Here is a 27,083-nt window from a genome sequence, read left to right on the forward strand (position 1 = left end):
TTCAAAACCAAGGGACCCCTGGCTAGAAGAGGGATGCTGGATTTGGAGAAAACAGCTAATTTTAGAGGCAATCTGCATACAGCCCCATAGAAACTGTGTTTAATATTTCTGCATGGCTAACCACAGTTCCCCTGCTTCTCTGTGCATGGGTTTTTGGGGGAGATTATCCTCATGAGGCACTGAGTACTTTCTCCCTACTCATACTGTCCGAGGGCTTTGAATAGCAGGGGTGAAAAGGTCAAATACCTCAGAGGAAGACACTGAAACATCTGGTCTGGTAAATAATGCGTATTATTGCCTTCTTTGCAACATTACAAAGTGCCAGCATTAAAGATCTGAAAATGTATTATTTTAAAATGGTGTGTCTCTTTCCAGGCAGCAAAAAGATAGCAAACTCAATGCAAAGGCTGGATTTCACTGTGTGTCTGCAGGTCTCAAGCATTCTGAGATCCTGAAAGGATCACCGTGGTTCAGTGAGTCCTGGATAGAGCTGGGTCGTTATTTAAACAGTCTGTAAAAATACACCTTTATGTTGTGCTTTCTGGAGGAGAAAGGAGGGAAGGATCTAAAGGGAAAAAGTGGGAAAATACTTGAAATGGGAGTGGATGAGCACCAGAAGAAAGGGGAACAAGACAGTGAGGCCATGGGTACATTAAGGCTGTAAAGCAAAGGGAAGTTCGTGTGTGTGTGTGTAAATATCACCCCTGAAAGGACAATTCCACCAAGCATCCATGTTTGGTATTCCAGGCTATCCTGGTGGCTCACAGGCTGTGTGTGCACTGCCTGTGTGTGGTCAGGCAGTGCTTTCAAGGTAACATCTGAATGCAGAGGAAAAAACGTCTGTAAGCATTTCTTTAAATGTAGTTGTGTAGTTTATTTTCAGCAGTCTAAGGGGTGCCCTAAAGACAGGACAGCCTGGAAAAAGGCTAATGAGGATGGAAAAATGGAACCTTGATACTACAAATAGGTCTGATCATTAAAGGAAAAAAAAGACCAAAAACAAAACCAAGCAACCTCAGGGGAATCAGGGAATCCTGCAGCAGAGGAACAGTCCAGTTCAAGACATCACTCTTTAAAATGTTTATTAAATCTGCTGTATTGTTGCTGGTGCATCACTGTAACATGAGGAGTCAGATTCTGCTTTGGGAACTGCACAGACTTGAAAATCCAGAGCTGGTCATCAGAAAGTTCAGCTAAACTATGCTTGAGCATTTAAAGGTTTATGGAAAGTCACAAAAGCTACCAAGGTGTAACACAGATTAACTTTATCTCTCTAACCAAGCCACAGGCCCACAGAAGAAGAAATATCTTCAACTCCAAACAAGCACGCTCACAAATGTGGGCTTAGAAATCTTCACACAAATAAATTCTGTAGTTCACTTGACTTCTTCCAGTCAGATTCACTACAAGATGGAAGCATTTCTTCTTTGCTCTTTAGTGTCAAGGTTCAAGCAGCATAGAAATTCTGTGGGATCCCTTTCACACCCAGGCCTGTTATCTGTTTTAAAAAAATTAAAAATTAAAAGATAAAGGAAACAGATAAATCTCCAACCGAGTATAATGAAAACATTCAAATATTGTTGAACAAATATCATAGCAACAGACTACGATGTGGAGGGTCCCCAGCTTCAAGAGGAGCCCAAAAGGAGTCATTATTAAGAGTTCTTCCAAAGTCATTAAGATCACTAAGATTATCAAGCACTACCCAATATTTTTGCTAATTGAAATGTTATCTGTGGCCTTCGCATGTAGTCCTTATCTTCAAAACAATTAATAGTAATTTTTAACATGCTTTGCCTATGCAAGACAAATGTGAGTTTAGAAAACACCAATTCCCTTGTGGAATGGAAGAACTCAAGAACAAAACCAAAAAAGATGCTTATTTAATCCTTCTGTGGGCTTCTAAACTGTGATGCTTGAATATATCAGTTCTCTGCCATGTGATATCTCCTCTAAGCACTGCTTTCAACAGGAGTGTCCCAGATCTCAGAAAATATTTCCATCCTTCCAGTAACACGTCCTCATCCTGTGGCCAAACTGATAAAAGAGTTTGGTCTGGGTTGATGGCAATTGCTGAATAAGAACTGCATTTTATTCTCCTGATGTGCTTTTTGCTAATGGAGTGAAAAAAAAATGAAGAGAGAAACAAGTTTCAGATTCAAGAGCCCCAGACAAAAATGTTCTTTTAAAAGTAGCAATAATTTTTTTTGGAATCTGAAATGTAGGGAATTCTCAGAACTTTAGGCCTGTAAGCTGAAGCTTAGAATTAAACACAGAATTTGATTTGAGACCTTATAAAAGGTTTCCAAACTTAAGTGTGAGAAGTGAGAATGTGGATTTATAGTTTAAAGTAGAGACACCTTAAGATAAGTAGAGGAAAGTTTAGAGTTTTAGAGTACAGTATTATAGATTTATATATCAAAACATGATTACCTAAGAAAGCTTACGCTGTAACATGAATCCATAAAAGAAATATTTAAAGATTAAATCAAAAACATACATATCCTTGTTAACAATGTTTTATTAGTTAATAAATCCTTAGAAGATCTTATAGCTAAAAGTCTCATGACCTTCTAAACCATGTGGCAAAGATGTGAGCCAAACTCGCTCTTCCTACCTATATAGAAGATTAAAAAAATAAATCACATCATCTAAAACAATTCAGAAGTCCCATTTCTAACTCTTTCAAAATTCCTTCAAATCCTCACAATTTTTAACAGACAAAAAATCCTACAAGTTTTCAGATTGAGATGCAAAATTTTGCCCTGGTAAATTTAAAGCAGAAATATGTTCTGTAAGCATTTAGATTTCCTGGCACAATTAAAAACCGAGAAGTAAGAAAATGAAATTTGCAAAAGGGATTAAATTATAGTAAGAGATAAAAGCAATTTCATGCAGTGTATTATAGAACACACTATCCATATGGCAGATCCATACCCACTCACTGCCTTCAGATCCTCACCAGCCAATTTTGGCCAACCCAGATATCAACACTGTAACTTCTAATTTCTCCAAGTCTTCCTTCCAAGTGCATGGGCAGCTCTGCAAAAGCAGCTGGACCTGGCTGGGGGACAGATGTACAGAAAGAAAGAAATAAAATCTGCTCACCTTGAAAATCTCTCCCGCATGAGGTTCCTTGGCTAAGGTGGCCTCGTCCAGTCCATCATATGCAGAAGTCACATACATTTCTGAGTAGTCTTTTCCACCAAAGCAGCAAGAGGTGATCCTTGGAGTAGGCAGCCTCACAGTTTGGATTCTTTTTCCTGGGAAAAACGTGCAATTGTTTTCTAATGTTCATTTTCTAGGAAGTGTGTAATTACGAATGTACTGTTAGTACACGTGGCACAGATGTGACATTTACTCAGAAGGCACCTCCCCTTCAGACAGAGACCACATCCTAAAGGACAGTTTGTGGCAAAATCAAATTACTTCATCTGTCTCATTTCTAACTATCTTTCAGGCTCTCCCCTGCATCTGTAAGGCTTCATTTCCTTTTCTCAAAACAAAGCAGTACTGTGTGTGGGGTCAGGAAGGGCAGGGACACCTGGCTTGGGATGGATGTTGTTCCTTAAAGCATTTTCCAGTTAAATATTTCAACACTGAGAAATGTTATATGCAGCATCTTGTGGGGTTTTTTGGATAGTGGTATTATTAAGAAGAGTGCAGTTAATCAGCCAGCGATGGGAGCAGGGGTACCTGACACTGGGAAGCAGCACAGGGAGCTGCACTCTTTACATGATCAGAGCCTGAGCCAGCCATGCTCTTGGCAACCCACAGGGCAGAAATGGGCAATATTTTCCCCCTTATCTCCCCTTCAAACCATTCCTCCTGCTGCCATTCCCCTCACATTTATATGCACAAACTGGTGGAGGCCTTACCTGTCTCCGGGTCGATGCGAATGACTCTGCCGCCATCAATACAGGCCACCCAGAGCTTCCCTTCTGCGTCTATGCACATCCCGTCAGGCATCTGCTCCTCCTTTTCCAGATGGTACAAAAGCGTGGGGCAGGCTGCAGGAAGAGTTACAAAGCTGATGTTAAGTGGGCTGCTCCCCATTCTGTATCAGATCCCAGTCTAACCTCTTCCATGTCCTTGCAAACAGGCTGCGTTCATTTTCTGTGAGAAAGACATGCTGCAAAATGTACATCACACCTGCATTCTGCAGATGTGTTAAAAGCCTAATTCAGCCTGGCAGAGACGAGTCCCCAGCACAGCCATTTCAGTCTGGGATTGTACCAAATTAGTGTTCCAGTTATTTTAACAAGAAAAGAGAACAAAATGCCCCCATCTCTCTTGTTAACCCACCTGCTGCCTGCCACACACAACTGCTGCAAGTGCAGTAACTTTTCCTGGACCTTTATTGGTCATATCACATAAATAATTACCTGCATTTAAACATTGGTGATAAGCAATCTCTCCTAGATAAAGATCAAAAAATTTACTTTTTAATGGCCAACCAAGAAACCAGTTTTGATTAAACCTGGACACCAGCTCATGGTCAGGGATGCAGTGCAGATATGTTGGTGAGCACGTCTGGTCCGTGGAGCAGGGCCCATGGGTCATGGATCACCTGCTCTGACCCACCCAGCACCTTCTGGTCATTACACTACCCAAGAATAGACAGCTGTGAACATAAAGCCAGGCCTAAGAAGCTCAAACATGTTACTTTTTTATATTTGCAGGGAGAAATGTTGCATTATATCCTCTTTTGAAATCTTACATCCTAAAATCTGTAGAAAGAGATGTTCTCAACAAGATGAAATCTGAGTGAATACAATTACTTTGTGTGATTTTCATCTGTGATTACCCAAAGTCTGCACTCTCTAAAGTACAAAGGCAGTTCAGACATTTAAATTCCTGTGGAGTATATCAGCTTGATACAGCATGAAAATATTTCAAAGAGTTTTGAAATGAGGTTAGATCCATTTTGCTTACACTTAAATTTAGTTCCTTGCAGATACAATAAAAATGTTTATCCATAAAATGAACTTAAGTTAAATTTGAAAACATCTTAATTTCAGAAATTTGGTTGGGAAAACTCTGTCACAATGACAGCTTGATCCTCCAAGTACCTTTCTGTGAAATACGTATATGCATGTTCTCCACTTCTATTTATGGAGCTAGTGCAATCAAAGGAATTCCAGTAGATGGCACTCAAGAATAAATACCATCCTAAAAGCTCTTTCTCATTCTGCAGTGTAAATGGCTTCTTCCTGCAACTCCTTGAACAAGTCTAAGTATGAGCCATCTCTCCAGATGAAAGAAAGCTGAAAGACTGTTAAAACTTTGTTCACCAAATGCACCTTCTGAGTAAATTTGAGGAACATCACAGCCAGCTGACAAGTTGTAACCAGAAGATATGAGACCTGTCAAATAAATCCCTGCATCTCACAGGCCCAGGTCTTGCTGCAGACAGAGCAGTGGCACTACTTGTCACCAAATTTAAAAGCATGTGTACCAATCTTTCCAGTGTGCACATCGTAGCTGAAGGCATGGACTGCGTATGACAGGCTGTCGATGTGGAAGAAGGTCCTGTGGTCCAGGGACCAATCCAGACCATTGGAGATGTCCAGCTGGTCTAGCTGTTTTATTACTGAGTGGTCAGGGAAGAGGGTATAGAGAGCTCCTTGCCGCCTCGCTCGGACTCCTGGCGCCGTCTCTTCAGCCATTGTGCCTGAAATGGAAATGGGAGCACAGGGGTGAGAAAGTAGAAGCTTGCTCCTCGTGTTTGATCAAAAACTTCCTCTAAGTATTACCAAGAAGTCCTAGGGAGAATCACAGGATTGTGATTTTTTTTTCTTTTCTTCCTAAAAAGAAAATATTTTTAGGAAGAAATTCAGGAACAGGTTGCCAAGAGAAGTTGTGGATGCCCCATGCTTGGAAGTGTTCAAGGCCAGGTTGGATGGAGCTTTGAGCAACCTGATCTAGTGGAAAGTGTCTCTGGCCACAGCAGGGAGGTTGGAACTAGATGGTCTTAAGGGTCCCTTCCAACCCAAACCATTCTATGATTCTACAGTTCTGCAATCCTATGGTGAAAGGGACTAACAGGTCCTGTCAGATTGATGAGGAAGAGCAAAAGGAGCAGATCAGGGGCAGCTGCCTCCCACATGGCAGATCCTGGCCAATGAAAGGATGTTTCTGCATTGCCATGACGTTTAAGTCATAGACATCAAAGACCCAAAGGACCCCAGGACACGCCAGGAGGTTGAGTTTTTTTGCTCGCAGCAAAAGTTGAGATGCAGGCAGGCATCGATCATACGTTGTTTTTGTTGTTGTTCTTTTCAGGCTACTTTCATAATTTAAATGGGCTGTGACCATTAAAATACAGGTGCACACCATGTGGCTGAGAGCATTGTTCAAACAATTCTTGAACTCTGTCGGGCTTCGTGCCGTGACTGCTTCCCTGGGGAGCTTGTTCCAGTGCCTGACTACCCTGTGGGTGAAGACCCTATACACAATGTACAACCTAAGCCTCCTTCTTGCCTTCAGGAGGCTGAGGATCTCCCCCCATATCCTTGTTTTTCACAAGTTAACCAAGAGAGGCTGCACATAATGGGTGCAGCAAGCTGCAGCTCATGCTCTGCTCTAGAAGCTGCATCCTTCTCTACATCTCCAGAAAAAAACCCCACCTACATGAGCCCTTTGCTGGCTTTTCCATGAAGGCAGTTGTTTGAAAAACACCTTCCACCAAGCAGGAGAGCCTTCCTGTCAGATGGCCCTTGTCAACAGCTTCTGTCCTCATCTAGGTCAGAAGAAGAGTTCCCTGTCCTCCTCCACTGGGCAATAACCAAGAAGAGCACTCACAAGACAGGGAATAAATAAAAATGCCTTATATAAAATACACTGTAATTAGTTTTCCCTTGCTCCAGGGGAAATTTCTGCCGGGAACTTACCAGCAAAAAACCTCCCCTTTGGATCCACTTTCCCATCATTGAACCTGTTGTTGGGTTTATCCTGCTCGAGCTCGAGGATGGTGGTGACTGCCTGGGTGTCCCAGTCCAGGAAGGCAAACCTGGTCCCCAGGGTGATGACATAGCCCCCACACTGCCGCAGAGCCACTGAGCTGACACGGGCATCTGTGGGGGAGAGAGAGCAGAAGATGAAGGGCAGCTCTGGGGCTGTCACTCAGCCCTCACCGAGGGCATCTGGGCTTGACCAGGACATCCCTGGCCAGGAAAGGCTGAGCTGATGCTAAGATTCTTCTCCCCTGGGATTGTTAGCACATCTCACTGCTCTATTTTCCATGGATTTTTCCACCTTCTAGAAGGGCACAGCCATTAGGACTGTGTCTTTTCCTCTGCAGGTCCCAAATGAAACATGCATTCCCTCTTAGGCTTATCAGGGGCAATACGTGCATGGTCCTCTCCACTCAGCTGGCTTAGGCCACACTGTGCTCAGCAACACATTGTGGGAAGACAGGGAGTGTGGTCCCATGGAAAGTAAGACAGACCACCAACCTGCAGGACCCCTAGCAGGAGGGGTGGATGGCACACACAGAGTGCCAGGATGAAGCAGTGGGTGTGGACTCTTACCCACAGACACGCTCTGCACCTCATTGGTGACCGGGCTCCAGCGGCAAACTTTCTGTGAGTTGATGTCTACGTAGACAAGTGCATTCTCCCTTTCCTCCCAGACTGGGCACTCTCCCATCCGGTTCTTCTCCTTCACAACAGACTCGATTTTGATGGAGGAAGACATGGTCTGAGGGGAAGTTAATAATAGATGTAATTAAAAGCTGTCATGTGAATTTTTTCATGCCTACAATATTGAAAAGCAGAGGTTGTAAATAGCAAAGCACTCCAAATCCCACATGACAAAGTAATTTAGGAGGTTCTTATGACATTTCCATGGCCTCGTGGCTGGAACTGTGCTTGAGGTGCCAAAGCTTCTCCTTACCAAAACTTTCCTAAACCACAGCTGCTGATCAGGCACCTGTCTCCAGGCACAGGAGTGCTGGGGCTATGGCCCTAAGGTGGAACCAAGCTGCTGTCTGGGGATCCATGATCCTAAGGGTCCCCCTGACCACAGGGAGGGATCAGAAGGCAGCAGCACCAACGAGAGGTGGATCAATCTTTTTGTGGAAAATCAAGGCTCTGCCCTATTAACACAACACAAGTGAATTGATTTCCTCCACAGGAAGACATTTACACACCCACAGCACCCACTCCACTTTGCCACAGAAGCCACTGCACAACAAATGCCTGTTCCCACACCAAGTCAGTGAGAATATGCAAATAATGAGGAAGGCACCTGCCTTTGTAATTCTACTGCTTTGTTTTCCCTCTAAACATTTCCTCTTCATCAGCCCCCTCAGCGGCCCAGCTTCATCTCCAACCGCTGCTGCACACTCCAAATTTTGCCCAATGCCAGGCTATGGGGTGCAATTACCCAGCTGCTGCTTGGGGGGCCAAAGCCACCAGTGAAGCTCCCATTCCATATGCCTGCTTCTGCCAGAAGTTGTTCATGCTCTGGCTACCCTGTCCTCATTGCAGCAGGGTGCTTGCAGGGACATCAGTCAATCAGCCACAGCTGGGTGACACCCACACATGGTGCACAACCCATCAGTTTTGTGTCCAGTACCCACTAAAACACAGATCCTGTCCCTTCCCTGACCTTGCTGTGGGGTGGGAAGTGAGCAATAAGCTCCACATTGAGCTCTTACAAAAGAAAGGGGCCCACTCAGTGCCTCAGTCACCCCTAATGGAGCCTCCTCCCCTGCTGCACCCACTGGCCTCAGCACATTTTTTTTCCACAGATTGGGAGATAACTCTTGGAAGGCAGCCAATCCCTGACATAACATCAGTCCCAGGGATTACTGTCTTCAAGTGGGTATTGTTCCCTAGTAGGTGAGCTGGTGATAAGGTGTACCAATAATTAATTAGCATTAATGCACTTCAAAATACGTGGGAAGAGACAGTCAATCACTGTGAGTGGAAGTGCCAGGGCTGAGGGACATGGGATCTTTCCTGCAATGAGTCACACCACCAAGGTAAGTTTGAAACAACCCATCTATCAAATATATCCTTCTCCCTTCCAAAATACCCTGGTCACAAGAGGCTGGGAAGAAAGCTGTTCCATGCAGGAAAATAGCATCTAAAGCTTAGGTGAAGATACACAGCAAGATGCCAAGTTTTAACCTCCAGAAACCTGTTAAACAGTGCTTGAGCTGGAGGAGTGAGTTTCTTGTGGGTTAAAGCTTTGTGTCATGTGGCTGCCATATGTGGGACCCGAGGCTTGGAGACACAATGCTGACTTTATTGTACCATGGTCTGGGAAGCACAGAGCTGTTCTCACCCCTGTGGGGAAACAAGGGTTTGGCAGCAGCCCGGCAGCACTGTGGCTCCTGCAGAGGCAGAAAGTCTCCAGATCTGCAGCAGCCAGTGTGTATTTGTCTTGTCAGCTGTTTCATTGACCCAACCGAGCCTCATTAAACCTTTCTTTTCCCACCAGCTCCTGTTTCATTTACATGCCCCTTGTCCAAATTCTGCAACACTAAAACAGGGGCCTGGCAGATAAGCCATGGTGAAATACTGATTCACAGACCCATCCCACATGCCACATGAGGAGTACACAATCACACCACTGCCAGATGTTTCACAAGGCATAGGCAGGGGAGAAACCATCCTGCCTGCCCCAGCTGCCTGCTCCCCCCTCTCCTGCTCCCCCAGAGATGCTGCAGAGACCTGCCCTGTCCCATGGACCCTCAGAGCACATCTGCCTTCCCTGACTGCACATTCAGCCCCAGCGTCCCTCCCCTCTGCCACAGAAATAACTCCTGTGTGTCACTCCAGCTGTGGAGGTTCCCATACTGGTGAATATTGTGGATCAAATCATCCTCACCCCTCCCTGTTTTTAAGAAGAGGGCAATTAGAAGGGAAGGTCTGTGTTTTGCTAGCTGAGGTTTCACTAATTTTTACAAGCAGCTGAAAATGGAGGCTTTTAGCAGGAAGGACCATCCAACCCTCAGTGGCAGCATTGCCTCCAAGAGTCCCCACAAGCTTTGAGGGACTCAGCCCTGGTCCTATCCAGTCCATGTCCCCCCTCTGCTCAGTGCTCTGCTCATTTCCTTCCATGCCCTCCCTGCTGACACCCCAGGGAACTATGCAGCAGTAACATTTCACCAAATACAGCATCTCAGAGGGAAAAATGAGGAAATAACCCCCAAAAATCTGGTTCAAAATCTCCCAGCATAATCAGTCCCCAAGCATCCTGCCACCTGGGCACCTTTATCTGTTGCACCTTGCACCCTGCTTGATACTGCACTGACCCATCAGAGATGAGCATGCACGGAAAGACGAGAAATTCCAAGCAAAAATCACCAAATACTTCTGTAATCTCAAAATCCCTGCAGAAAAAATCATCACATTCACCCTCCCTATATCCTCTTTCCAAAATTTTGTTGGCTTTGCAGCCTCCTGGACTCATGCACAAGGGATGGACAGGTGTCACTGAAACATTTTCCAAGTTAAACCGTTAAACTCTTTAACTGGTAAAAGTTACCAGAATTTGGAGACTAAGAATATTTTCCTGTTAGGAATAAAAAATGAACGTAAAAACATCCTGTCTGCTCTAGAAATTAAACCCTCTCTCTGGCAACCATTTGAAAACAGCCTTTCTAGACCTCTGTCCACATCCCTTTTCAAATCATCTGCACAGACGTTGGTCATTTCCATACCCCTAAAAAGATACAGGTAAAATACAAATGAATGACTGCCCTTAAAAGTTTTTTTGCTGGTTCCTTCCCTCTCTCCCTCCCGTGCAAACACACATAATTTCATTGTTAATGTCAAACTGACCCTTCAAATAAGCAGGCAGACAGCTAAAACTTTTAATGTACACTCAAGCAACCATCTGCATAAACCAGAGAATTTTAAGAACCCTTTTCCCCTCAGTCAAACAGCTGAATATCTTTACCAAGCTGGAGGACACCTATGCGAAACTCTGCAGTTCATCACACCAACACACCTGCTGAGGAAAATATTGCAAGGCCTGGCTTGGTGACTCTTTTCCAGCACTGGTCCAATGAAACTGGCTGCTGTTTTCAGCGACGGTTAAAAATGTGCACCAGTTGATGTTATCTGCATGGAGCAGGTAACCCTTTACATTTTGTATTCAGTCAGCAGTCACATGAATGATGAGGCAGGGACCAAAGCCTTTCTGAATGGTCTGGTTTGCAGTGCCAGCAGCAGGACATGTGATAGAGAAAAATCCTTGCTCAGGACTTTTCTCATGTCAGGAGAGTGTGAGAGGAAAACTGAGGCGTTGCACCATTCAGTCGCCCCAAGGGCTAGCTCAGCCTTCCAAAATTTAGGGTGCTGAAAAGGGAAGGTTAATGAAAGATGCGAGGGAGGGTTTTGTAGTATTCTGATAAAGAAAAAAATATTGTTGTGATGAAGGCCTATTATCATCTTTAAGACTTGGATCCTACTCCCAGCTGTGCCATGGCCTTCTGGTGTGTGCAGTCACGGGGCTCCTCACCTCGAGCATGAAATGCCTGATCCCCCTTTGGCAAAAAGCTCCAAGCTGCTGCCTGTAGCACACACAGGGCAGGACTTTTACCAGGCAGTCTCAGCAACTGCCATGGATGCTGCAGGATGGTGATGTCTTGCCTGGCTTTTATTTTCCTCCTTCTTTGACATTTGCCTTCTTTTTTTTGTCTGTGGGAGGCCAAGGTGGAAGATGCCAAGTGCCTTCTGCCAACCCAGCCCTGCTCAGCAGAGGTAGGTGATGGCAGGGCCAGCAAGGTGGGGACAAGGAGGGCCTGCCATGGGGACAGGGACCAAGCTGGGCAGTGAGCCAGAGAGACCACCAGAGTTTTGGTGACAGGGCCACACTCAGCAAGGGCAGAAGCCACTTGGGAGAAATCAGCTTTAGTCCAGCACACAGGAACAATGCATTTCCTTATTCATGAAAGACTTCAATGAACTTTGTAATTTGATGTTCAAATGATTCACAGGATGAACATGTTTCCCTGATAAGCAAGTAGACAAGATAGATGTATTATCCTACCATAGTCGCTATCGATCCACATGCAGAGATTAAAAAATTACAGCCTTAAGACATAGACAAATTCAAACATTTCTAGGGAAAAAGCCAGATATATTTCCAAGTCAAACTCCTTCCAAAATCATTGTATTACAACAATGTGATTCTGGGTGCCTTGAGGACCCTTCTGAGATTTCCTTGGCCTCCAATGGCTCCATCTCATCTTCGCACAAACCCTCAGTCTCTGCTTGCTCTCAGAAAAAATATTATGTTACTCTCTGCTTTCTTCTTCATAACCTAGATGATAACTACGAAGGGAGGTTCAAGTAGAACAATATGCATGTTTTTCACAGCATTTTCAGCTGGAAGACATATTCAAAAGGAAAATTCTGGTTTATGATAATTTTCACTGAAAATTAATTTTCATCTGAAAAAAAACAAACTGAGAAATATAAGTTATCTTGTTTTCTGCAAAATATTTCCCAAAGCATTTTTTCTAAATGGATTTTGGAGGAGAAAACCACATTTTTCACACAGCTTTTCACTTCTGGTGACTTGACCTCCCCATCACAGGCTGCAGCTACGTAAAACCAAGTGAGGCAGAGGGACAAAGAATTCACCTTGTTGCAAATAAAAACACAAAACGTGCAGCTTGCTGGGTGAGCAGCTTGGATGCTGGATCATCAGTGGCACAGGAAGGACAGCAGCTGGGAAAATTATACCAGAACACATCTCTCTAATTTATTCATGTGGCTGCAAATGCTCTGGGGATGCCCCTGCCACATTTTTCACCATCTCTTATTCCTACCCTGACCACTTCTAGGCTACCAACACAATTACCACATCTCCCAGTCTGCCATTTCAACATCCTACGTGTCTGCCTTTCCAGAAGCCGGTCACTTTAGAAAGAGACACATCTCAAAGGTTTTGTGAGTGTTGCTGATGAGTGATGCTGCTCTGCAGGAGCAGGTGCATGTATTTGCTAGCCAGTAGCTTTTCTATTAATTGTTTCCACAACATAAAGAGCCTGGCCCTGCCATGCACTTTGTTTGTTTCCAATGTTGCTGGGTTGCAAAGCAGAAGTTTCTAGTGAAGTTGGCCAAAGGCAGCCACACACCCCTGTACCCCTGGCTGACACCCAACCACTTGTCTCCTTCTGGTGTGGCTTCCTCTCTCCTTTTCCACTGCTTTGGTGTCCTCTGATGCAGCTCTTACCCGCTGCTTTTTGCAGTCACTTGTTTTTATCAAGATAGTCAGGAGAATATCATGGCATTATCACACCACATAATGTGGTATTTAAATAGTTGTCTTCTGTTCCCCACAGGCATGTGCTCAGACAATAGCTCAGAATTTGTTCTTGTGGCTTTGCAAATATTTAGTAAATCCATCGCTTCCCTTTTTTTCCCCATAGCTCTCCAAAATATACTTGCACTACTAATTCCCCTTGAGGATCCATCCCATCATTCACTGCTCTAGAAACTCAAGTTTGCTTGTTATTTGGTTGTCCTGATCTCTTAAAGTTTTTGTGCACCTTTGCAGCTCTTGGAGGAAGAGCCCTCCCTCTAACAGGCAGAGTTAACAAAGACACTAGCATTACAAACCCCGGGCAGACACAGGTATAGTTACTCACCCCAGAGATATCCCACTTGACAGCGTGGTCCAAAAGTGAAACCAAAGCTTATCTTTTCCTGGCTTCACTCTTTTGTGGGAAGGGCCTGGTCCCTCCCTTGTGCTTGAGAAAAGATGAACTGGAGCTCCCCAGGCAGTCAGTGCCGCCTGCTTTTATTTCAGCAGAGCTATTTTGCCAGTAAAGGATTACAAGAGCTTTCTCCACCTTGGTTGGGAACAGCTACGTTTCACCTATGACTATAGATTTTGGTCATGAGGGTGAAGAAACCCTTGAGGGCTCAGCAGCTGCTCCTCCTGATACAGCCTTTCCTGTCGCTGGGTTCTTGCTCAACCCTAATTGAAATCAGTGCTGATCTTTGATCAAAGAGGTGAGCGCCATTAATAAGCGAGGGATTAAACAAAAGTCAGGAAGTCTTCCTAATTGAGGGAACCAGCAACGGCTCAGCTCCAGTTTGCCAGATCCAGCATCCTGTCATGGGACCTGAGTGAAAATACGCCAGCAGCACCAGTTTGGGCTCCTCAGGGCTGGGGTGCAGGAGGCAGTTTCAGCCTCTGCACTGCAGGCTGCACTGAGACGCGCTCCCAGGGCATTTCGGCAGCATTAAAAATGCAATTCTCCTGGCAGAGTTGGCTCTTCCTGCTCATGGGAAGCCCACAAAACCTGTGCAGCAAAGAGTAGGTGCTTTTACTGAAGGGGGAGGTGGCATTCATTTGTAAAATGTCTGCAGCAGCTTATTTTACCTGCCTGTGCTCTCACACTCACAAAGTACAAAGAAACGTGTTATTCAGACATTTGCCCAGTGCCACCCATGCACAGCATGGAGGAAGAGGGGCTCCAGCCGCCACGTCCTCCTCCCTGTGTCTCATGGGTGCCTCCTAGCCAACTCTGATAAACTAATCTTTGACCCAATTTTTCATGTCTGTACAAGCTGTTGCTCTTACTTTTCTAATGCAGCAACATAAAAAAGATTGGCTTGTTCTTTTGTGCTGGCAATCACCTTGCTGCCAGGTGGTGTGAGGGTGAGCACAGGTACAAAACCTCAACAGCAGTGGCAGAAGGAGCTTATCTGTGTTTATGCCCACTTATTTTCTGCTGCATCTCTGTATCTCCCCTAGTGATCAACCACAGCAGCCCAACAGCCTGGTTCCAGAGCTGCAGGTTTGTGACTTTAGTGAGATCAGAGCCCTAAATTTGCCACACTCACCATCTCCCTCAACTCAAGCTTTCTCAATACTGTGCCTTGAGTAGATCTTAGGTTGTGCCTTTAGATTGGCTTGTAGCACAAAATAAATGAAGGATTGGACGCTCCAAAGAACAAGGCCCAGTTTCCATCACTGCCTCATGATCATCCACACTGAAGTGGAGCTGCTTAAATCTCCTTTTTTCTTCTAGTTGCCAGGACAGATCCCTGCATGATTTAAAGAGGGGAAATAGTAATGTGCACAAAGCAATCTTAGAACCCTTGGATCAAAGCAGCACTGAGGCCTTGGTGGACAGCTGAGACATCCGCTGCACACTTGAGGGCACAGCCAACACAGATGATCCATCAGAAACTAAGTGCAACAAGCCTGCAGAAATGGCAAACCATTATCTACTGATTCTTGGAGCTACCTGGAGGCTAATGCACTGCCACAGGCTTGCTTGGCAGTCACTTGGTGGGTTACCCTCACACAGCAATTCCACCTGCAGATGGAGGTGCACTAACATGGGAACGTGTAACATTCCAAGAGCAAAATTCTGCAGAATGAAATCCAACTGAGATACATCACAGTTGTTGCAGCACAAACAGGCCTGAAGTTAAAGTGAGTAAGTTTTCGTTCACAACAGGTGGTGTGAAGAAATTGCAACAGATCTTCCCTTTCCTTCACACTTGTAAAAGGGAGGATCTTGCTTTTTGGGCATGTGGGCCTGCCTTGCCTCTCTGTACTCTGGGGGAAGTTGGTTCTGGAGGAGGCATGTGCAGGTTGTGTTTATGCACAAATAGCCAAGAAAGCCCAATGTTTTCCTGTCATCATGGATGTCCCCAGAACAGGCCAAGATCTTCAAAGGATAGAAATCATATAGTTCTTGACTCCAAAATTTTGGGGTTGTATTTAACAAAATGAGCAACATGGTAACAGGCACTGGGGAGAGATCATGATAAATTCCAACCAGAGTTAATTTAAGCACAGCCACAGCTGAGGCCTGTTAGAAGGAAGCTGCAGATGCAGTGAGAGGTATTAATGTTTCAGTTGTTGAGAACATCACAGGACAAATGAAGTTACAGTTAAAACAGTGGTAGGACCACCAAAAGGCATTTTGTGAGGAACTTTGAAAATATGTAAAAGATACAGTACAACTAATTTAATCAGTAAAACAATATAGGGTAAGTTGCAAATGAGACAGACAAATACTCAATATAAATATATTAAAATATTATTTAATCATAAAATAGAATTACAACAGTAGCTTATTAGGATGAGAATCTTTTTAGCACAGCAGAAAAAGTACCATCATATATTAAAGCAAGTTAAAAGGGAGAAAAAAGATCAGTTTTAAAATATTCCATGTATTTCAGTAGTTTTTCATCCTTTCCTGATGAAATATTATAATGGTGTTATGGTTTCCAAGCAAAAGATGCTGAACACCAGAATAAGACCTTCAAACTTGTCTTGCTTATGCCAGCCCTCTGTAATCCATTCTGAAGAGTGTATTTAACCTGCAAATGGATATGGCGGAACTCCTTTCACCCCCAGTCCTGTTATCTGTTAAAACACAGAGAAAAAAAATTAGAGTGATAATTCACCATTATTAGGCACTTGGTTTCCTTAAAAAACTAGACATGCTTTAATTTAGAAAAGGACTGCGTCCTCCAGCTTGATATCCTACTATATTTTGCACACATCAGCTCATCACAGACTGGAATTTCAATGCATGCTCTTTCTCTAAAGCTCAGTAATCACAGGCCAGAGTCCATTCCCCAAAAGCCTCTTCTCTTAGATACGGCTAAGCCTTAATTCTGCAGTTCACAAGCAGGGCTTTAAAACAAATCCCAGTGGAACAATTTTTTAAAGAGATAACTTCTGATAATTAACTAGAAAGTAAATAAAAGCAGATGCTTTGATCTGCCACTGATTAAGATATGTAAGTATTTACCCATCCTTCTATTTACCCATAAATAGAAAATGCAAACAGTGTTGGGAGAGGGAGAAGTATAAAGAGATGATTGCATAGACAATTTGCACTATCAGCATTGGTACAAAGTTTAAACCCTGAAGTATCTTCAAATCTCTAAATGCGTTTAACTTTCTGCAAGAGGAACAAAAAATACAAATAACAGCTTAACATATATGACCAATGTTCTAACGACTGCCTTTTCCAGCTTCCCACCACTGCCAACTGGAGTTCTGCTACCTGAAAAAATCAGGAGTGAAACAATAGCCTTCTAAAATGAAAGGAGAAAGTATCATTCACCTTGAAAATCCCACCAGCCTGTGGTTGCCGTGAAAGCCACTCTTTATCCATCCCATCACTGGCAGAAGTCACAAACATTTCTGAATAATCCTTTCCTCCAAAACAGCAGGAAGTTGTTTTGTCTACAGGAAGTTTCACAGTCTGGAGTCTTTTTCCTGGGGGAAAACATGCATGGTGTTTCCTGTTTGTCAACTTAGAATAAGAAATTTAAACAAATTATCACAAATAACTGTTGTGGAGCCAGATGTTCTGCAAAAGTGGGAACCAGGGCTGGGAGAGGTCCCATCCTGACTGATGAGCACCATGACAGGGAGAAACCAGACTTCTGTGAATCCTGTTGATGATGTCGTATCATTTGACAAGTTTCAGTTTCAGGTATCACCAACAAATCCCACTTCAATCCCAGCTTGTCCTCTAATTAAATGCTAACATCCACAGCACAAACACGTATCTGAGCTCATCATCTAGGCTGTCCATGGAGTCAATGGAAATGGGATAGAATTCCTCTCTAAAACAGGTCACATGAATCACGCCCTAGACCTGCTGACTTTTCTACTTTTAACTACAAAGGCAGCCTGGAGCGAGCAGACCTCATGCAGCGCTACGGAGGCGTACCTCCTGCTACACCTCTACTGCCTGCGGTTAAGGAAGGTTAATTCCTAGAAGTTTTTCCTGAAATTTCAACAGTCTTCCAAATCAAGCTTGCATAAAACAGGGATCATGGGACATGTGTGATGTTTATAGAAAATTAGTGCTACTATAAATAATACTAGACATTTATTATGCCAACAAATAATGACAGTTTTAATGAGGGTAGTGAACAGATAGCTTCTAGTGCTAACCAGAAGGCTGTTGAGACATCTTGCAGCAGATTTTTCCAAAACTTCTTCTAATCCTGGACAATAACAGCCTATTCCCATTATGCCTATCTTATGTACCTACAAGTGAATTTCTCTTTCTAGAAATATGCTAAAGCACATGAATCTCCTTACAAAATGTGTAACTTCTCTGTCCTCCCAATTGCATGTGCAAAGGGCTTGGTCCCCTTACAGCAACTAACTTTAGTGATGTGTTGAAATGGCAAGAAAGTAACTTTGATGTTGGGAACCCTAGAAACTGACTGACAGCAAGTCTGGGAGAAAGTGAGTGGAAGGGCATTCAAAAGGAAAAAGCATGGATTGTAGGAAAAGGGGTATGAGCCCCAAAGACAAGGGGATAGAACCTGGTTGCAGTTGTAGAGTGCTTTCAGTGGATAACAGCCTGGAAGATATCATTTACAAAGCTCTGAGGTGTCTCCCTGGAGTTTCAAGAAAATCTGCACCTCGATGCTCTACAATCTATCTATCTCTGTGCTTGGTCTCTATTGAAGAGACAAATATAGCAAATCTTTTTGACACTACAAAAGTCATATGATATTGAAAATATAGCATATTTTATAGTTCTTCATTAGGAAGAACTATAAAATATTTAATTGCAGTTTAGATTGGACAACAGGAAAAATTTCTTCACTAAAAGGCTTGTCAAGCATTGGAACAGGCTGCCCAGGGAAGTGGTGGGATCATCATCTCTGAAAGTATTTAAAAAGTATGTAGATGTGGTACTTAAAGACATGGTTTAGGGGTCGACTTGGCAGTGCTGGCTGATGGTTTGACTCCATGATCTTGGAGGTCTTTTCCAGCTTTAATGATTGTAGGATTCCAATTTAAAGAATAAAACTAGCGGGTCACTGAGTGACCAGAAGCTATGACAAGACTTGGTAACATGTACATTAGACACCCCTTGAGTCCTCTGCAAACCCCAGGGATCAGCCATCAGCCTTTCCCTGTAGCACATCCTCAATCTAAAGGCAGCAGCCATCTCTGCTAAAGAAGCCTAGACATGAAAATCTGCTTCACCCTGATCCTCAAAACCTTCACTTAGTAAAGATGCCAAGCAAACAAGTTTCCTGGTCCCATTGCCCTAAAAACAAAGTCCAGGCTTTGTTATCTTTGAAACCTGAAAATCCCTCACGTGCTTTAGATGAGCTCTTTATTGGGGGATGTATCTGCAACTGGCTGACAGCCATTCAAGCCACACTTAATGGCTATTGTGCATTAAAGCAGGCTCTCATAGAATTCTCTTCAAACCTGACTGGGTTATCTCCCTAAATAATTACAATTCATTCAGAATTCAACAAATTGCAGATTTTAGATATTACTTTAAAATGATAGCATGAGAGGGCAGGTAAGCATGAGATATTCGCAAAAAAGGTGGCTCTTTTTGACATGGACATTTACCCTGTGAAACTTCACAACACTCTTCTCTGCAGGTGCTATGACATGGGTGAGGGGGAGACGGAACAGGTTCATGGAAGAGAAGTACACTGAGAAATGCCCTACCAACACATCAGTGCCACATCCATCTGTGAGCATAGTTAAAGACTGGGAGTGCATTAGGGATATGTACTCTGCCATCAATATTCCTGCTATCCCTACACATCTGCTAATGGACACTATTCCTTCTACCTTTCCCATATGAAAACATCTCCAAAAGGGAGAAGGAAAAGGAAAGTAAGTGAAAAAGAAAAAAAAAAAAAAAAAAGGAAGGAAAATAAAAGGTCAGACAGAAAAAAGGCAGAAACATTGAATCAGAGAGGAAAAATTATTGAATCTACTACCCCAGGAGAGGATTCAGAGGGCTGGTCACCAAAGAGTGTTCTGACCACCAGAGTGAGAGGATGTGGGTCCAGAAACAAGTCCCAGCATTGCTGGCATCACCCAACTGGAGCTTCCTTCTCCTAAGGCTGGGGTGTAGACTCTGAACAACCAGAGAAGTCCTACAGGTTGGCAAGACTTTGGATGGGTATAGATAAAAAGGTGAGGGGGAAAGCAACAGTGTCCTGTGGGACTTGCAATAAAAGCCAGTAGGCTGCCCAAAATAATACACTAATCTGAAGAAACAAGACTCAGAAATGGTAGAGGTTTCCAGCAGAGTCAGAAGCAAGGCTGGTGCACGTGTGCCAGGGTCTGCTGCACACTGCACACAAGGCACTGGCATCCCTGAATCCACAGTCCCACAAAACCCTGAGCCTTCTGCTAGGCTCCAGAGGCATCCCAGTGCAGTTGCTTTTCTGCTGCATGATGCAAACTTGTGCTGTCTGGGATCTGACAAAATCATGCTCCCATTCCCACCCAGAAGTCCTTTGCAGTGAATGTGGTTCAGTTTCCCTTAAGTGCTTTACATGTGTTTTCTACCCAGAGTAAATCATCCCTGGCACATTACTAGAGTCCAAATGAGAGCAGCAATGAACAAGAGACTCAGACAATGGGCACACCCAAGACATTACTGTGGGAATGATAAAATGCTGTGGAATTCATTAAACATTTTTTAATTATTTCATTGCAAAATTGATCGTGCAAGTAACTTCCAACAATAAAAAAGATGTTTGTTGGCATCAGTGTCCCGTGGGACTTGTAATAAAATCCAGCGGGCTGCCCAAAATAATACACTAAGCTGAAGAAATAAGACTCAAAAATGGTTTTAAGTCATCTTTCCCATTTATCAATGAGATAACCACTGGTCTTAACTTTGGAGGATGCAAGAGATGCCAACACAAACAATTCACATGCAGAATGATGGTCTCCTTAGTGACTTTATATTTTCCAGCACAACAGATGCTGGGAACAAAGGAGACATATTTACAAAGGTAATTTTTGAGAGCAAGGACATAAAATTGTTTGAAATTATAAGAAAAAAGAAAAAAAAAAGAAAAAAGCGCAGTTTTTAAAAAGGAGCAGATACACTATTTCTGTGAGGTGGAAAAACTCCACCCCTCACTCTTTGTTTTTATTTCTTCTTTTGGGTTTTTTTTTGTTTTGCTTTGTTTAACACAAAATTCCAGTCCATCTTTTGCAAGGACTTACCTGTCTCAGGGTCAAGGCGAATCACTCTCCCACCATCATAACAAGCCACCCAGAGTTTGCCTTCTGTGTCAATGCACATCCCGTCAGGAATGCTCTCCTCTTTTTCCAGTTTGTATATACTCCTACGGTTGCCTGCAGTGTAAAAAAAACCACAGAACTGAGTGAGACAGTTGTTAAAATTTTATCAGTCACAGCCCAGCAGAGTTATTTGTACTATTATTTCAAAAACTGTGCTGAGGCCCTGAGATTTTTTCCCCTGAAAGAAATAGATTGTGTCTGCTACCCTGTTTGTTTCCTGAGACAGTTGTTTCTCAGCATGAAAGCCTGTGGATCAGTTTCTATCCATTGAAAGCATAATCCTTCTTTCTGGCATTCATTTCTAGCACACCACTCGTGTTCCCTACTTACAATATTAAATGAATAACCAAATAAATTCATGTTAAATATATTCATAAAATTAATTACTTGTTTTAAAAGCAGTTTGAATAACTTCAAGTGTAGGTTGCTCCAGCTGGAGACTTTCCAAACAGTTTGCTGGAACGTGCCAATAATCAGTTTTATTTCAACACAAAACTGACCTTCAGATCTATAAACTGAGAGCTTACATAAACACAGAGTTTGGGGATAAAGCATCCATTTCAAAGGCATACTATTGACCAAAAAACAAACAACTCTATCTGGACTTTTATCCACTATTAAACCCAACTTTCCAACATTGTTTATTTTATGCTCTGACAACTTCAATGTTCCTCATATGCAGCAATATTTTTAATGAGTTTCCTTTTTGCTGCTGGGGATTGTCAGACTGCCCACAGAAAGAGCGGGCAAGAACGAGTGAGAGAGAGAAGTACCCTATTTCCTAGAGAAAAATTCAGTTGTAAGCTATAGCAGAGAGACATTAGGACAAGGTGCTAGCTACATCCAAAATTACTTCAAATTCAGAGTTTTAAAACTAAACATCAAATTGACCGGGTTCTTTTAAAGCAAAATACTGCAGCCTATGTACTCAAAAGCAAATTGCTAGTCCAAGTCACTGGAATTTTTCTTTTGCCCAAGCTTGTAGAAGCCCTCAACGCTTTGTTTTGTTTTAAATTAATGAAGGAAACTTTGAGTTACTGGTACCGTTGTTGCCTTGTTCTTTCTGCAGAATCTTCCTTTCGTAGCTTGTATTTAAAAAACAAAACAGGGTGAAGAGTGAAAAAATATCTAGAGAAGCTGGCAGAGGTTTTGTGCAAGACTACAAGCTTGCTGTCACTTTGCCTGTGCTGCCAGTAACAAGAAACACGCAGCCACAGGAAGAGACAGATGAGATACACTTTGTCCTTTTTACTGCAAGATCAGATACGCCTTGTGTTTAGTTACAGTAGTACAGATTGTTACTCAAAGTGCCAATTTAAATACTTCATAGGATTACCAAACGACCCTGACTGGTTTGAGCCAGGAGCCTATGCAGACAGAGGTTAATATGGCTTCTGTTCGTCCCCCAAAACTCTGATCATCTCTGTGTAATAACCAGAGCAGAAACAAACATCACCATCTTTAGGCACAAGCAGTTGCTTTAGAATACAAGCATTCATACCAATTTTTCCAGTTTGGAGGTCATAATCAAAGGCATCCACCGAGTAGGACAAGCTGTCAATGTAAAAGAAGGTTCTGTGATCCAGCGACCAGTCCAGCCCATTGGAAATGTCCACCTGGTCAAAGTGCTTCACCACGGAGAGGTCGGGGAAGAGCATGTACAGAGAGCCCTGGCGCCTCTCCAGCACAGCAGGACGGATCTCCTCTGCCATGGTACCTGCGCACAGCCAAAGGGCAAAAAGCAGGTTCAGAACAAACAGACTCTTCTCCAGCTTTGGGGACAGCCTCTCACTACGATAGTGATCACACTGCCAGCAGAGAAAGGGGGGGCTTCTGAAATTTGAGGAAGAAACTGAGTTAAAAGCAAAAGAAAAATGCAGACTTCCAAAGTGGTTGCTTTTAGCAGAAGGTGGCAAAACACAGCCTTTGTTCTTTTGTTGAATATTTCTGCAGCAGAAATGGTGTACAGCATGATTCCTGCAAAATGTTTTATTCAGTCACTCATATGTTAAGACAGGTGTGGTCAGCATTTAACTTACAATAAATCTTAATGCCTTGTAGAGCTGAGAGAGTGGAAAAAAATTACCTCCTCCCTCAGAATGAGTCTCACACTAAAGCCTTTTTTAAAGCAAATCTCATCTTTACACATTGAAGTTGGCAGCTGAGGCCAGCTCTTGAGAGGCTGGGTAAATGCAGGTTAAGTCAGGTCTTGGGACTGAATGACACAACAGAACCACAGAATGGTCTTTTAAAAATCAGGAGGACAGCATCACAGCTGAGGCTGGAGGGCACCTCTGGGCATCATCCAGGATCACACCCTGCTCAGAGCAGGGTCAGACACCACAGGCTCCCCCCAGCAGTGTTGGGCATTGAAGATCTCCATGGATGAAGACTCCATACTCTCTCTGGACAGCCTGTTCCACTGTCTGGTCACTCTCAGTAAGAGTTTCCTTACATTCATACAGAATCGGCTGAGTTTCAGTTTGTGCCCGCTCCCTCAGGTCTTTCAGTGGGTACCACTGAGCAGAGCCTGGCCTCCATCTCTTTTACTCCCTCCTCAGTCAGGCACTTATACATACAGGTGGGATCCCCTGAGCCGTCTCATCTCCAGGATGAATAGTCCCTTAGTTTTTAGAAATAATATTCTGAGTTACGGAGAACAAACTACACAATATAATAAATTTCCCACTGGAAAAGAATTTTCTATTGGCACCTTTCAAATCAAGCAGCTGACAGGAAGGAGGCAAGGCCAGTATCTTAAACTAGGCAGGCTCGGTGTAGCCAGCCTCTTTTTAACAAAATAGTCTAGATTAGATAGTGCCCAGGTGATATAAACAAATCTGTAAATGGATTTAAGCTCTGTTTGAAGAAAAAAAGAATCCCTACCATTTAACTGTGAAGGAAAACTTGCTGCATCTACAACTGATCACTGCATCTTATCACCAAAACCCAGCCAGCACCAGAGGGAAGAAAGAGACTGCAGCATACCCGCAAAATACCTCCCTGCAGGATCCACCTTCCCATCATTGAACCGGGTGTTTGCTTTATCCTTGTCCACTTGAGTAATGGTGGTTACCAGCTCCTCTTTCCATTTCAAAGCAGCAAACCTGGTTCCCAGGGTGATGACATAATCCCCAGACTTCCGGAGAGCCACGGAGCTCACAGGAGCATCTGGAAACGGGGTGGAATTGAAAAGTGAGATGTCCTATGAAGAGACATTTCTTTCCTGCCCACTTTAGACATGCCAATTGAACTCAGCAAAACCACAGCCACGAGAATCAACCTACTTTTCTACCAACAAAACTGACGTTTAAATACATAGAAACAGATTATGTCACGTGAACTTGAGTATTACCACTGCTACCAAGAACTATAATCATTACCAGCACCTAGTTGTGCTAGGTGCTTTGTTGAAAAAAATAAGTATAAAAATGGGGACAGGAACATATGCTTTTTCAATAGCTTACTGTGTGGGTTCTCCTCTCTCCAAGGGAAAAATCAATTGTCACAAGAGCTCTAGGGCAACGGTGTTTATTTAGCACGGCTCCTGTGTAAATGAGCCGTGAAGTGATGGAGGCAGAGTATCTATGCACTGGGACAGGTCACACGGGGCAGGGGAGACACCCCTGTACCACACTGCTGTGCCACTCAACCTCCAGCAGCACCAAAAACACACCAGGGAGTGGCAGAGCTCCCCAAGAGCTAAAAAAAACCCAGAAAACTAGTTCACACTCACTTTCCATGATTTCACTTGAGCTATTATGCATAAACCTCAATTACATGTTATTATAAAGGAATTAGTAAAAGAAAACAGTGAGTGCAAAGACAACATTTCTGTAAAAGCCTACAATCAGATGCAATCTAAGGAAAAATAACTTTAGGCAGGGCAACCAAGTCCGGCATAGTATTTTCTATGAATGGGACTAATCACTAATTTTCTAATTTAAAACCGAAACATTTCTTGTATTTATAGCTTTGCAGGGGTATAATTAGGTAATACTTTCACAAACACTTAGCCACACCGCTGGGTGACAAGAGGAACTGCACCTATCCAGCTGTTTGCTCACGGCTCAGGATGCCCTTTCCCTCTGGAGCCCTGGCAGCAGTACCACTGTGACAGAAATTTGAATGCTATATGTCCCCAGCACTGGAGATGGACACCTGACAGCAAGCTCAGCTCTAGCAGCTGAGGCTGCTGGTGCTCCGGGCTCACTCACACTGGGGTGCCACTCCTCCTTCCCATGCCAGCACAGAGAGCAGCAATGTCCCATCAGCCGTGTGTGGCACCTGCCACGTGCTGTAACTTTGCTGCTCTTTGCATTGCCAGTAACCACACTAATAACAGTGGTTTTCTGCCTGTATCAGCAGCAGGGGTTTCCTAGCAGAGCACGGGATTGCAAGTCTACTTTTGTTCTCCCAGGAAAAGGCCTGGGGCCAAGGCTTGGCGGAGTCCTTCCTCCTGGGCAGCACCCAGGGCGTTCCTCCCACCCCGGGGGGAGCAGTCCCCAAACACAGCTGTCCACTGGAGGTGCTGGGCATCCAGGTGCCCCTGCAGCCACGAGAACAGCTCCACACCTTCCTGACAAATCACCCCAGAGGAAAGGGGTGCATGAGGACAGAGCCATCCCACTGCTCACTGCACAAACCCAGCACAAGGAGTGCCTCAGCCCATGCACCCAGCTCAGGCTGCTGTGACCCCAGAGGGCTTTGTGGAAGCAGCATCTGCAGGAATTGATTGATTTACAGCACCATCCTGAACCCAAGAGGAAACTGACCATAAGGTCTCCCCTCCAGGCCCAGTTATGCAACCATGGTGTTCCCCCTGTAAAGTTATAAAGGGCATTTGAAGTTGTTTCTAATCACAGGGTTGTTGTAATTCTCTTATTAAAACCTTTAATAATGAATAATTTCTCTTAGTTTCCACTTTGGAAGCCCACTACTATAATCTCATGGCATTCTTTGGTTTGGGGTTGTTTTATTTTTCCCTTTTAATCGTGGCATTCCAGAAGACACAGCTATTAATCATAACTATTTTATTACTAAAGAGAGGAAATAATTAAAAAAAAAAAAAGAAAAACAGGAGCTACTTCATCTGCTCTCCCTTCCATATCTCCAGAGAGGCCACAAGCAAAAGACTACACCTTTGAGAGGAGATCAATTTGGGGGAAAGGCAGGGAGGTGCACACTCCCTCAGCTAAGCTAAGAGGAAGTGAGTTTGGGAAGCAACACTTCCAAAATCACTATCAGGCCTTCTCTCATCTTGAAATTGGCAACTACAGTAATTTGGAAGGCAGATAAGCCCAGGTCAGTTACAGTGAATAATGAGAACAGCTTATAGGTAGGCAAAATTGATTTTCACCAAGTGCTATTGAACATGAGAAAATAATAAATTGTGCTGAAACCACTTGAGGAGCTGTCTCCCAACACGAATATTTACCCTATCACATCCCGCAGTAAATCTGCAATCCTTTTGTAATGTGAGTTAGCATATCTCTTCCTTTCTGGAAAAAATACTTGAACCATTGAGACTCTAGCTGGTGACACTGCTACCTTAAAAAAGTACCAACTTCTTAAAGCATTATTGGAAATCATCTTTCAATACAGAAAATGTTATGAGCATTGATCATTCACATCAGAACTACTAGGCACCAACAGAAGAACTTTGTCTCTGGGACAAAGTACAAATAAAAGAGAGCGAGCTGAGGACAACTTACAGGGAAAAGAAACAGATCAAACATAACCCAGTACTAAAAAATCATAAGGAAAGTCCCCAGGACTAGGTCTGGTCTGTATTTAGTGTCTCCCAGTGTGCTGGCAACCGAGGAAACCCAGGCTGTAGGGAAGGATCTCCGGATCTGAGCCAGTGCAGCGGCCGAGGGACAGAGCCCGAGTTCCAGCGCGCAGTTCCCGCAACCCGGGAGGGTTTTCCAGGGCTCCTTACCCAGGGCAATGGCCTGTGCTTGCCTGGTGACGGGGCTCCAGCGGCACACCTTCCTGCCCGTGATGTCCACGTAGAGCAGCGCGCCCTCCCTCTC

The 27,083-nt window shown here is 43.8% G+C and overlaps 2 protein-coding genes across 3 annotated transcripts; both read right to left on the reverse strand.

The window, feature by feature from the left end:
* Positions 1–1,066: 1,066 nt before the first annotated feature.
* Positions 1,067–13,756, reverse strand: LOC102035226 (regucalcin-like). Of its 2 annotated transcripts, none has more exons than XM_005422692.2 (7): positions 13,616–13,756; positions 7,533–7,701; positions 6,894–7,076; positions 5,459–5,674; positions 3,879–4,010; positions 3,109–3,263; positions 1,067–1,498 (listed from the first exon to the last, which is right to left on the reverse strand). In XM_005422692.2, exons 2-7 carry the CDS (start codon positions 7,696–7,698, stop codon positions 1,448–1,450), a joined length of 903 nt encoding a protein of 300 aa, XP_005422749.1. In that variant the 5' UTR covers positions 7,699–7,701; positions 13,616–13,756; the 3' UTR covers positions 1,067–1,447. The 2 variants fall into 2 exon arrangements, with proteins under 2 accessions (XP_005422749.1, XP_005422748.1); XM_005422691.2 differs by lacking the exon at positions 13,616–13,756 and adding an exon at positions 10,966–11,076.
* A 2,262-nt stretch (positions 13,757–16,018) lies between these two features.
* On the reverse strand, positions 16,019–27,083 carry LOC102035514 (regucalcin). Its single transcript, XM_031058357.1, has 6 exons — positions 26,990–27,083; positions 24,037–24,219; positions 22,550–22,765; positions 20,971–21,102; positions 17,069–17,223; positions 16,019–16,359 (listed from the first exon to the last, which is right to left on the reverse strand). The coding sequence occupies exons 3-6, from the start codon at positions 22,758–22,760 to the stop codon at positions 16,309–16,311; spliced, it is 549 nt and encodes a 182-aa protein (XP_030914217.1). The 5' UTR covers positions 22,761–22,765; positions 24,037–24,219; positions 26,990–27,083; the 3' UTR covers positions 16,019–16,308.

This window comes from Geospiza fortis, unplaced genomic scaffold (assembly GCF_000277835.1).
Source record: "Geospiza fortis unplaced genomic scaffold, GeoFor_1.0 scaffold366, whole genome shotgun sequence".
NCBI lineage: Eukaryota > Metazoa > Chordata > Aves > Passeriformes > Thraupidae > Geospiza > Geospiza fortis.

Coding starts and splice junctions, on each gene's coding strand:
- LOC102035226 (XM_005422692.2), bottom strand. CDS start 7,698: ATGTCTTCCTCCATCAAAATCGAGTCTGTTGTGAAGGAGAAGAACCGG. Junction 3,264..3,878: donor TCGCATCGACCCGGAGACAG/GTAAGGCCTCCA, acceptor CGTTTTTCCCAG/GAAAAAGAATCCAAACTGTG. Junction 1,499..3,108: donor ATGCGGGAGAGATTTTCAAG/GTGAGCAGATTT, acceptor TTTTTAAAACAG/ATAACAGGCCTGGGTGTGAA.
- LOC102035514 (XM_031058357.1), bottom strand. CDS start 22,760: ATGGCAGAGGAGATCCGTCCTGCTGTGCTGGAGAGGCGCCAGGGCTCT. Junction 21,103..22,549: donor CCTCCAAACTGGAAAAATTG/GTATGAATGCTT, acceptor TTTACACTGCAG/GCAACCGTAGGAGTATATAC. Junction 16,360..17,068: donor AGGCTGGTGGGATTTTCAAG/GTGAATGATACT, acceptor GTGTTTTAACAG/ATAACAGGACTGGGGGTGAA.